At 40.6% G+C, this 12,466-nt stretch overlaps 1 protein-coding gene across 4 annotated transcripts in view; it reads left to right on the top strand.

Moving 5' to 3' along the window:
- Nucleotides 1-12,466, top strand: part of ap1m3 (adaptor related protein complex 1 subunit mu 3) — a 114,653-nt gene that overhangs the window by 53,195 nt on the left and 48,992 nt on the right. The window contains exons 8-12 of one of the 4 annotated variants that reach the window (XR_011521343.1): nucleotides 248-319; nucleotides 566-724; nucleotides 3,620-3,668; nucleotides 3,753-3,878; nucleotides 5,006-5,081. Coding sequence is in view for 2 of the 4 variants with exons in the window: in XM_015971013.3 (XP_015826499.1) it covers nucleotides 248-319; nucleotides 566-724; nucleotides 3,753-3,878; nucleotides 5,006-5,081; nucleotides 9,062-9,084 (456 nt within the window). In the remaining 2 variants the exon portion in view is untranslated. Of the gene's footprint in view, nucleotides 1-247; nucleotides 320-565; nucleotides 725-3,619; nucleotides 3,669-3,752; nucleotides 3,879-5,005; nucleotides 5,082-9,061; nucleotides 10,339-12,466 lie in introns of those variants that run through there. The other 3 variants (XR_011521344.1, XM_015971013.3, XM_054752093.2) reach the window with 3 other exon arrangements.

Below are 12,466 nucleotides of genomic sequence, written 5' to 3'. Positions count from 1 at the left end.
ATATTAAAACTGAATGTGCTGACCAGGATTTGTCATCCCCTTTTTTCTGAGCTTTTGTTGCACAGCCCGCTGGCCCTTTATACCCAAATAAAATCTTTACAGGTGTGGAGTTGTTTATTCCGATTTCACAAGCACAGCGTCTTGTTTTCTGTCTTGTTTGCTTTATTATTGAAGCAATGTTTGTGCTGTGATGCACTCTTCACACTTCTGACCTTGCCCACTCTGCTGTTCGATCTGTCCCTGACAGGTGAAGCCTCTCATATGGATCGAGAGTGTGATTGAAAGGTTCTCCCACAGCCGAGTGGAGATCAAAGTGAAGGTAACGACAAGTGATGCACAAATACCTATTGTCCCTGAGCATTTAGCTGACCTTTTTTTTAGGATACGTTCATCTCAGGTGGGTTGCTGTTCACCATCTGTTAAATGCCTTTAAGCCTGTACAACTCAAAATTACAGTCTGCACAATTATAAGGGCGTCCTTCACTGAAAAGCAGATGCGTTTGCTTTTTTCTTGATTGTAAAATCTTTGTGACATCTGAACTCTGTCCTCTGTCACCTCCTGCAGGCTCGAAGTCAGTTTAAAAGTCGCTCCACTGCCAACAATGTGTCCATCATGGTGCCGGTGCCCAGTGACGCTGACTCTCCCAAGTTCAAGACCAGCACAGGCAGCGCCAAGTGGGTGCCCGAGAAGAATGTGGTGCAGTGGAACATCAAATCCTTCCCTGTTAGTATGAATCCAAACAAGTTGACAGCTTCTCATCAGAAATCTGTTTTAATGCTGCAATAATTGTGTTTCTTAAAGACCAAGTTCACTCGTTTGTACAATACTTTTGCACTTGTCTCTTAAATAAATTAATAGGTCTGGAGCTCCTGCTTCAGTAAGTGAAAATTAGTGGGAGGAGAGGCGAGCAAAAAAACTGCTAGATCTGGAGTCTTACTATTTATTTCCTGATACTTGGACACCTCTCCTCTGATTGGCTAGCAGCAATGCGACTCTACCATTGACTCTGTTTGCTTTGCAATGTTGATGCTTTATCTCCACAAATAACACAAGCATAAGGGAGTTCTACCGTGTTGTGTTGCTGCTAATGCTAAAGTTTAGCTTTTACTGGGTGAGGCGAGGCGTTCTCAGCTGTTTCCTGGACCAACAGCCTTCCCTGTTGTGAGTCAAGATGGGAGAGTCTCTGAATGTTAAGTGACACGTGACCAGTGTAGCTGGTGGAAAAAATTCACCATTTGATGTCACGGACAACAAAAGATGTTTGGATCTAGAAAACGGTGACCGGTGTTCAGCGATCTCTCGTTTCCTACGGCAATGCGGGTTTCCGATCCCAGCAGAAGCGTCTCAATAAGGAAGATAACTGAGAGGGAAGGAGAGAGTTCTGTGATCGTGTTCACGTTCAAAACCTAGCTTATTCTTTAGATTCACTAAAGTAGCTTTAGTTGATATCTTCTCAAAGATTTCACACCTTATTCAGTTTCACCAGTAGGTGGCACTAACACAACATAGTATTTAATTAGATATTCAGTTTTTAACAATGTAATCGTACAAAAAGAGAACAAATGGACACATTTTACTGCAACAGCAAAATCAACTGTGAGTTTATGTAAATTGGGGAGGGAGAGAGAGGGAAAAGGAGATCCAGTACCTTCTAGCATGCTAGCTACGTGTTTGCTGTAGCAGGGATGCTACCAGCCAGCGCGTAAGGATATAAGAAGAAAGCTGACCAAGAGAGGCTCTGACTTTAGGAACCAGCTTGTCTGGGGCACAGATGATGATCTCAGACTTATCTTCATTCAGCTGTAGAAAGTTTCCAGCCATCCAGGTTTTGACAGTCTAAGCAGGTGTGTAACAGCTGCAGCTTAGACATCTCGTGGGGCTTAAAGGAGATGTACGGTTGGATGTCATCTGTGTAAAGATAGTAGGAGATTCCTTTGAAGGAGATCAGGATGTGCTGAAGAGGAAGCAGATAGAGGAGGAAGAGTATGGGCCCCAGCACAGAACCTTGTGGGACACCATGAGAGAGGGAGATAGTAGAGGACCTAAACTTGGAGACGGCCTCAGAGAAGGAACGCTCAGACAGATAAGAGGACATCCACTCCAGAGCAGATCCTGATAGGCCTACCCAGTCTCTCAGCTTCTCCAGTAGCAGGTGATGGTCAACGGTGTCAAAGGCTGAAGTCAGGTCCAGCAAGACCATAACAGAACAGTGCCCTGCAGAACTGTGAGTCAGAACCCACAAACTTTTTCAAGATCTTGGAGATGAACGGAAGTTTAGAGATGGGTCTGAAGCTGCTATGAAGAGCAAGAGAAAGAAAGAAGAGCAGGAGCGAGCACAGAGGCAGCAGAAGAGTCATGTTGCTGTTAGCTTACCAGAGGAGAGACATTTTCATATCCTGAATAATAATGAGGGAAACCTGAATAACCGGACATTTTCCATCCCCCACTCCTCAGACATCCTTCTACCCCCTGAAACAGGAGCATCAGAGCCTTTTTAACAGAAAGCTACTCCCAAGACAGACATTCATTCATTCATACTAGAGACCGCTGCAGATCTGTTGAAAAATAACAAGTGAACGAAATCTTTAGTGATTCGTTTGAATTTAAATGCATCCGTCAAACACAGTTTATGCTAGGCACTTGTTCTACAGCAGGTGGTGCAATTTCTGCATTGGTTTCACATTTCCTAAAGTAGAGCAGCATGATAGCGATGCACTTGTATGTTATGTTGGAAGCAGCCCTAAAGCGATAAACTGAAGTCATGTTGTGAAAAAGCTTGACCGGAGGCGTGTATAATGTTGCGGCTGACCTCTCTGCACACATCTTATCGTCTTTGTCAGGTTTCTGCCTTAACGATTGTTTAAATGAACGTCTGACTTCTAAAAGAGGCAAAAAAGTAACAGCAGATTAATTCAGTCGAGGTTCCTTTAATCTGCTCCTTACTGGTATCTCCTCTGTATTTCATTACACCATCAGCCTGTCGGGGAGGGTTAAAAATTACCTTTGTCATTTTCTTATCCGGCTCTGAAGCTTTTTCCACTTCGTTATTCACCTTTGAACTCTACAAAATTGCATATTCTCACAGGCAGCCTTGGTTAACAAGTAATTAATGATGAAAGTTGAGGAAACAAGCAAAGCAGGGACTTTTTTGCTAAAAGCGTTGCTGTTATTTGCCACCTTACTCTACAAATATCATCTTGAACCAAGAAGGCGAAGGAAGCTATTAAAATGAGCCTTAAACTATTTTCTGAGCATGAAAAAACAAATATTAAAGATCAAATGGCAATAGAATAGAATAATAAGCAGTGTCAGATCAAAATGTTTACTTTTTTTTACTTTTTCATAAATGACCAGCTGTTAATTCTTAAAATGGGTTATCTAGCTAATAATCAGCCTGTTACTGTGACAGATGGAGCTGACTGTTCAACATTCTGTCAGAGTTGGTCATTATTTGGACTGCACAGGCCACAGATGATCAATAGATTTCAGTTGAACGTTTGAGTCATAACAGACAGTAAACGATGTCCAGTCAAAAAACCAAAGTACAGTCAGATAAATTCAGTCTTCAGGTGATGTTGTAAGCAATGAGTAACCAGGTTTATCTGTTGTGTTTAGCAGATGTTAAGTTCCTGCAATGAGATTCACCGTCTCATAACAAGGTGTTATCGTGGGTACAGTTTTATATATTTTTTAAATTCATTATCATCTCACCGTGATTAACAGCTTGGTGGCCTTGTTGTTCTGTTTGTAGGGAGGGAAGGAGTACGTGATGCGGGCACACTTCGGCCTGCCCAGCGTAGAGAGCGATGAGATGGAGGCAAAGAGACCAATCACAGTTAATTTTGAGATCCCTTATTTCACTGTGTCTGGGATCCAGGTGAGGTTCACACCTGTTGCACAGATTGACTTTAGTTTATCTGTATAGAACAACCTGTTAAAGATTAAACTGACCTAAGCGCATGACTGAAAATGATCGTAATTTACTTAGTCACACTTCCAGGAAGTTTCAGTGTAAGATCTTCTATGTTTTCACTGCTTGTTCCTTTGGTTTTGTGTTTAATGTCTATTCAATCAGGACAAATGGACATGTGTGACATGTACTGTTTGAAACCACTTATGTTTTTCGTATGATCACCATCCTGTGAGTCAAGTAATTCCTGATAAACGGTTTAAAGCTTTAGTGTACCTTGAAGAAAATTATATCGCATTACAATCTGTTTTGTTTTCAGAAAAGATGGCATTACATCCATTTTGGTCAGACGTAGCAGTAGATGTACATCCAGAACAAAATTTCTAAAAAACTTCATGGAAATTAGTGAAATAATTTGCTTACAAACTACTGACGTTGATACCAACAGTTATCAGCAATATTTAAAGCAAAAATGTTGCAGAAGCCTTTGGAGTATAAGTTGTGAAGGACTCTCGGTGCCTACCACACTCAGCTTCATATCTGTGGAATAGGTTCAGTTATGTAAAGGATGGGTAGTTTACATCTTACTTATGAACCATAAAATGTGAGATTCCATAGAAATATGAAATATCAATCTGATGGATCTTTGAATATTTTAACCAGAAGATCGGAAATTTTTATTGCAGGGATTAAGCGACACTTCGTATTAACTCCAAGCTTTGGAGTCTATGATTCAGAAAAGCACTGTGCAAGTGCGGATCATTAATCACTTATCAGATTTTGTTGACACTGTTAGACACTCAAAGGTGGGGAAAAAAGCTGTTGTGTATTTTCATGGTTTGTTCAGATCATCTAATTTGATCAAATTCTATAGAGAAGAAATTAATCTTTCAGTGAAATCCATTATCATCTCATTTGGAGATGCATACATTTCTGTTTACGTCAGCTGCAAGGGAGTGTGAGTGCTGCAGAATCGCTGCGCACAAGTAACTGTTGATGTCAGTACCATTAAGATAAATGAGCTTAACAAACTGTGTGTATTAGTGTGTGAAAATCAATGGTGTAATTATATCTACCATGTTTAATTTTACTAGGTTCGCTACCTGAAGATCATAGAAAAAAGTGGATACCAGGCATTGCCGTGGGTGCGCTACATCACACAAAGTGGAGGTGAGGTGATAAGGCACTGGAATAAAACACATCTAAACACACACACACACACACACACACACACACACCCAAGGCTGGTTGCCCACTTGGAATTGGCTTCATGAATATGCATCAGTAAGATAATTAACATCATTAGCTTAGCTTATTAGAAGATCTGCTTTTTGCTCACGTTTGTTTTGCTTCTCTCCCAGAAAAAGAGCACAAAAAAAAGCTTAAAAAGTTTTAAAACAAATTGAAATAAAGTTTCCTCCCATAAAAAGTTATGAGTTATGACAAATCTGTATTTCCAGCACTGCACTGAGCTGCTTTATCAGCTTTTTGATCGAGTTTATGTTCCTTAAAAGCTGGAAGGTTTGAAATCCGAGCCATTAGCCTCTATGGTTACCCTGATGTTATACCTGGTGTTTTTCCTTAGAGATCAGAGTCTGAATGTCTTTCTGCATCAATATTTACCACAGTGTCCTGGAATGAACTCAGCCAAATAACATTCATCATATCTGGTGCCTGCTGGGTTCTTTCACCGCGAGCTGTGCCATCCAGGTTTAGAAGTGCAGGCAAAGCTGGTTAGAAACTTCCCTAACTGTCTGGGTTTTCTGCAGAACACAACAGAAATTGCAGTTAAATTTGTTTTGCTAAGCTAACACGTGGAATGCCGCTCTGACAACACACCCACACCTAGGGCACTGCAATGTTGTACGAGCCTAATGGCTCCAAAAATGCAAAAATAGAGATGATAAGGCAACTGAGACTGAATTCCTTTGTTTTTAGGACAGCCAGGAATTTTTTAAACTGCAAAAAACAACCTGACTCCATTGCATCAGTTATATTCATTACCTAGCTTTAATCAGGCACCAGTCAGGAATGCAGGGGTTAAATAATGCCACAGAGAGCTTAAGAGCTCCCAGGGTGGCACTCTGCAAATGCCAAGGCCCCTGTCTCCTATCTGCCTGCTGCAACATCAGCAAGGAGGCATAGGAGAAGGAGTGTGATGAGGAGGAGGAGGGCAAAAGTTCAGTCTGGGTAAAAGTGAGAAGGGTGATGAAATCATGGTGACTGAAGAGAAGACTGCTGCCACCGGCAACACAGGGATGGAGGACAAGATCTAATTTCACTCACCACTACTTTCTACTGATTGAATAATGCACTGATACTGTAGACTGGAGTACTGCCTTATTAATGACTGAATGCTTGTCCAGCACAGAGTCATAACATCTCTAAACCCGCAGTTTCAAAAGGCTGCAGCTGTGGGCGCAAAAACATGAACATTTTGGTTTGAATTCCACTGAATTTGTACATAAAATTAAAAATACATTTTACATTTCTGACTACTTCTACATGATGAACTAAATTATCACCATGCAAGATATCTTATTGCAGTTTAGACACTAAATGTCTTAATATTTTTGCTAATTATCATATTTTCATGTAAAATTTACTAAATTTACACTACTAGTCAAGGCCCAGATAGTTAAAGAGATAATGTGTAGTTTTTACCATTAATCCCTGGAAATATCCATCGAAATGATGTTGAAAAGGAGTTAACTGATGCCCAGTTGTTGGAAATTATTGGCGGCTTCGTAACATAACCGTAAAATTTGGGTCTAAAATACATGGAAGCGGGTCTAATCTCTGGGGGTTTTCTTTCTGTGTTATGGTGGTGGCAAAAGCCAGCGCGGGGGAGGGGGGTGGGGTGTACCGTCCAGAGCCGAGCCCAACTCCACAGCTGTCAGAGCTGCATGTTCAGGTTATTTTCCCTGTTTTATGTTCCCACACACAGCGCTGCTAGAGCCGATAATAATGGAACCGTAGGTGAGCCCGGGACAGAGAGAGAGAGAGAATGTAGTTGGGTAGGGGAGAGAGAGACTCCTCCCACATCGGAGCAGGTTCAGGCTGATTTCTAAAGCTCGGTTTATGCTTCATCAGCGCGAGTGCGGAGTCGCGCACTTTGGTTGACTTGAAAGCTCAACTTCTCTTAAAAATGGTTTGAATGTTTCTGACGGCACACGTTAGGTTCAAACAAGCTAACGTGTCAGAATGCGTGCGTGTCTCACGGAACTGACGTTTTAGTGAGGAAAAACTATCGGACGGCTTCGAAAAACGTGCAGCCAGCCTGCAGGGAAAACTGTGTGCATTTTTTTATTTAATACATTTAAAAGCCATTTCTACCTACAGATTTCCTCTGTGCATATTTGGAGTAGAACATGTTTTCATAAAGCTCCTCTAGATAAAAATCACAAGTTGCTTCACAAACACACACAAAAAAGATAATAATGGGAGAAAATATTAATAGCTTTAACAGTTTTTATTGTAAGAGTAAATATTAATGTGAATGATTTGTTGTACTAGATTAGAATCTAGACCATCTTTTCAGTGAATCTACAGGGTGACTTGGCAGGCTACTGTTGGACCTTTGTTTGCAGAAAATGGTGAATTGAACCGAAATCGCAATTTCTGCTACAAAAATTGCAATTCGATCTTTTCCTAAAATTGTTCAGCCCTACTCTGCATATACTGAGTTGTAACAAATGGTTACAAAACTTATTTATTGCCCTTGTTGTTTTATACATTTACCTCTTCACTCGTTGCCAGTGATGTAAAGGAGTCTAATGTGCTTGTCATTTTGCTGGAGGTTGAACAATCTGACAAAATACTCGAAAGTAGGGATTTTTGATCCTAGCGGCCATCCGGTCTTACTCGAACACAAAAATACTGCTTGCTTGCAATGACTTGGGTGTTTACTGCCCCCTATCGCCAAGGAAAATACACACTGTCACTTTAAACATCAGAGTGGATGGATAAATCCCTGACTCAGCCGGTATTTTTTGTTTGTTTTGTTTGCTTACATGTCTCGCTCACTGAGAAGCTGTATATGTGTATTGATCACTCAGAGTTGCATATGTTGTTAAAGGGGTGCTTTACTCTACTGTCGCTACATGTTTGCTTAGTATGGGGATCACTGCAAAGTCAGTGATGCGATGAAATCTGCTGGGTTTCCTTACATCAGATATTTTTAACTAACTGGCATGTTGAACTGAACTCAGTGGTTCAGTTGGAGTGTTTACCTTTAAATGTGCCTTGAGACAACTGTTGTTGTGATTTGGTGCTATATAAATAAACTGAATTGAATCGATTATGCATGTTGAACACGAACATTGTCTCCAGCCCCCATCTCCTGTTTCAGTTGCAGGAAGGAAAGCAATGAGAAAACAACCGTGATTGTGGGAGGCGGTTGTTGATTCAGCAGCCAGGAGAAAGCAGAGTCCATCTCTGCTAGCAGAAGCTAGCCATTAGCAACTCCAGGACCCATTTGGACTTGTGTTATCGGTTGCATTTTTTCCAAGAAAGAAGAGTGAATGAAGGCAGTGGAAGAGTCACATTGCTGTTAGCCAGTCAGAGACCAGAAGTTTACATATCAGGAAATAATGAGTAAGAGTGGTAATCCTGTGGTTTTCTGCGTCCCACTCCTCTGGCAAACTTCTACCTCCTGAAACTGGAACGCCAGAGGTATTTTTTTTCCCCACAGAAAAGACTCCCAAGACATTCAACTGCAAAAGAGACCACAGCAGAAAACTAGTGCCAATGAGACATACATTTGTCACACATGACTTGTTGTTTGAGTTAATTTGTCCTTCTCCTGGTTGCAAGTTCTTCGATGACACTATTAGCACATTGCTGCACTGTTACTGAAAAATTTGTGCAGCGATAATTATCTAGAGGCAGTTTTAGCCCTTCTGGTCTGGCTCATTAAAGATTGTGAAACAATGTGACATTTAGATTTCATTTTGGAACCATCCTTCAGGAACTTCATTTGAACATCATCACATACTGAGTGTAGTAAAGGTTAGTGAAGTGATTTATTAAAACGCACTTACAGCTTAAATTTGTGCAAATCTTGTTTAGGGATTTAATAGTTCTCCTAATGGCACTGATGAGAAGAACAAAGCTGTGTGTTAATGCTCCGACGTTACATTTCTTGGCAGATTACCAGCTCCGGACAAACTAAAGGGCACCGATGCTGCTAGACGGATGGGTGTTTTCTCCTTCGGCCCGTCTTCGTCTCTATTCCCTCCATTTGTCCAGCTCAGCGTCTGCAGCAGACAGCTGAGGACAGGTGTAGGCGAGCGGATGACATCTTCCTCCACCATGAATGGTTACTGGAAATCGTCTTGTCTGTTACAAAACTCCACCAGGAACGGCTGTTGCATCACTCGTGACGTGTGTTTTTAAGAGCTGCCGAGGGCTCCAGTAAAACATCTTTATGACAGGAGCCCCCAGCTGACACCATCTGGTTGGTGGCAACTGTCTTCCTCCGTCCAAATTCATTTCCGACACATTTTTAGAGAACATTTTGACTACAAGCTTCCATTTGAGAAATTATTTATATCAGTAGCTACCATGGGTTTTATCAAGAGGAGATGAATATGTCAGATTAACGATTTGGTAAATTAGAAATGTGCCGCACATCCCCTCCCCTTTCTGTTGAACATTATGCGTAGCTTTATGGCCGCAACCGCCGCCTTAAGTCGGCCAGCGTATTAAACTGTCAAGAGTTCCTCGTAATCTTTATCATTTCCAACTCCTTCACTGTGATGCTTTTTGTCGCTGATGCTGATTTCCATCCCGTTCAAAGACTTTTTATCCTCCAAAAACCTTCGTACAAGTTGAGTCCTAAAGTGGCTGCAGTGGCCGTTGGCTGTGTGAACACAATCCCCAGAGCGCTGAAACCAACACCAGCAACCAGGTCAATGATTAATAAGGCACAGTGTTGTCAGGGGCATCAACGGTGTAAGATAAAACCCGAGGCTCGTGGTTCTGGTCCAGAACTCAGCTTTGAGGCAGGGACTTTAAACTAATAAGGTGCTGATTTGGTTTAAGTGTTTAGATTTTTTTAGTTGTTGGTTCTCTTTAGATTGAAGCTTCACAGAAGAACAAATGAGAGTTAAAATGGTTCAAGTGTTAAGGGGGAATGGTTAAAGGATAAATGAATAATACACTTATTTTTTCTTTTGATTGCTGCAGCTTTCTGTATTTTCTTGTACCAGTTTGTGATCAACTTAGCCTTTTTTATACATTCAGCTGCCCCGAGAAAAACGTGCTTCTATACCGTGCTTTTAAAACTCTTTATAATCTTTTGTCTTGTCTTTTGAGGGGATCAGTTTTGACATGTGGGGATGTTTTTTACTTGCATTTCATTTATTTATCAATTACCATAGGAAACAAAGGGATATATTTGGAAATAAACATGTTTTGTCTCTTATTTTGAGGTTTCCTTGTTTGTTTATTTATTTATTTTTGCATGTCTGTGTTTGTTAAAGGTCTCATTCACTCGTTTTTTAAAACACATTTGCAGTGGCCTCTTCTTTGAATGGATGCCTTGGGAGTTGATTTTGTTTGCTCTTCTTTCTTGGATAAAGATGTGTTATCTCTACAAACACTAAAGCCTTGAATGTGGAATGGATGTTGTTCAGTTTTCCATGCGGCTTCTGGACAGACTCGTTCACACAGACATGGACGTAATTTGGGGGGAGGACAGGGGGGACATGCCCCCCCCACTTTTTCCAAAGTCAAGTTTTGACCCCTGCACTTTTTACCATCCAAAAACAATATTACGATATATTAAATTGACACTGGTTGAGCTCTAGGACCAAGCAGAAAGACAGTTTGTATTGAAGCCTGTTTCCCATTAGAACATACTTTAAAGATACCCCCCGGTGTGCCCCCCCCCCCCCCTTCTAAAGTGAAAATTACGCCCATGCACACAGACTGTGCTCCCTAACTCTAACATCTACAGAATTCTGCTCTCACAGGAGTACTGAATGATTAGAAATTTGACCGAATACGTTTAAAATATAAACAAAAGCTGGCAAAAAATAATGTGACTTATTTAGAAATGAAATCTACCAGATGCACCTCCCTGAAACAAGTTTCATTTACTGTCCAGCTTCATGATGATTTGCATTCAGCATCCGGGAAAACACCTTTCGGAAACTTGCTGGAGCTCCACATCTGGAAGCGCACTGCATCCAGCCAGTTGGAATGTTCTGATTGGACTAAATGATCTTTGGTCAGTGTGGAAGCTGTGCGAAAACTTCCACATCTGTTCCATTTTTGATTCGAACAAAGCTTAACCCGATCATCATCTGCCACGTTTTGGAGTTAGCTTCTACTATCCGAGACATGCTCTGATCTCTCCTGACTACAAAATCAACACAGCTTCCACGGTCACAAATAGAGTTGGGCTGGGTCATGAATGCTAATTTCACCTGTGACATAGAGACTGGCGTTTTCTGACCTTATCAATTCCCTGTCCATTTCCTGTCTGTGACTAATGCAGGGTTAGAATTAACTTGAATAATGCTTGTTTTTCGCCTCTAAATAGTCAGAATCATGACCCGCATCATCTAAAACTCATCTTAGTTGTCATGATCTATAAAGTTTGGAGACCTGGGGTTATTGACATTTGGAGCCAAATTGTAACTGATTGGAGACAACAAATAATTTAAATCAGGTGAAACTTTAGAACAAATCGTGACTTTGAGAATAGGTTGTAAAGACAACTTGTAGAAATGGCACTCATTTAATCAATTCAATGTGATTTAATCTATAAAATGTATTCCCATTCAATTTTCAGCCCAGTGATCCAAAAAAGCATTATCATAATATCAAATATAAAATTCCAAAAAGAAAAAAATACATGAAAAAAGTCAAATGCTCGAGAGTTGGTTTGAGATTTACATTCATGCGCATGGTCTTATAGGTGTTACTGACTGAATTATTGTTTTAATTTTAATCACTGAGTTTTTCATGCAGGATGAGGATAAAAACAACAGTCTCCTACACCTATCTCCTGCATTAGCTTCTGATAGAAAATTGACGGTGAAACTCTAGGATTTGAAAAGCCTGACAGATCTACGTCACACTGTCACTTGACATTCATGAACTCACCCATTTGACTCAACATGGAGGGCTGTTGTTTGTTTAGCATCTAGGAAATGGCAGAAAACGTCTCGGCTAGTAGAAGCTAACCGTTAGCATTAGCAGCTCCACCACACAGAAGAACTCCAGACTTGTCTTGTTTGTAGAGCTCAAACCTTAAAGTTGCAGAACAAACAGAGTTAGTGGTAGAGTCATGTTGCTGTTATCCAATCAGAGGAGAGGTATATATCAGGAAGTAGGAATCCAAATCCTGTTGTCAGAAGCACACGTTTAAATGAGAAGCCTACAGTGTTTGTTTTTTTCCTTCAGCACAAAATACAGGAAATAAATTTTAAAAGCTGTTGTGTCTTATACACACGTCAGCAGAATCTACTTACAAGACTTTTTAAACTTCACTAATTAGCAATAAAAAAGAACAAAATGTAGAATTATTACTTTTATAACAAACA

This window comes from Nothobranchius furzeri, chromosome 8 (assembly GCF_043380555.1).
Source record: "Nothobranchius furzeri strain GRZ-AD chromosome 8, NfurGRZ-RIMD1, whole genome shotgun sequence".
Classification (NCBI taxonomy): domain Eukaryota; kingdom Metazoa; phylum Chordata; class Actinopteri; order Cyprinodontiformes; family Nothobranchiidae; genus Nothobranchius; species Nothobranchius furzeri.
This window is presented reverse-complemented; position numbering and strand designations above follow the sequence as displayed.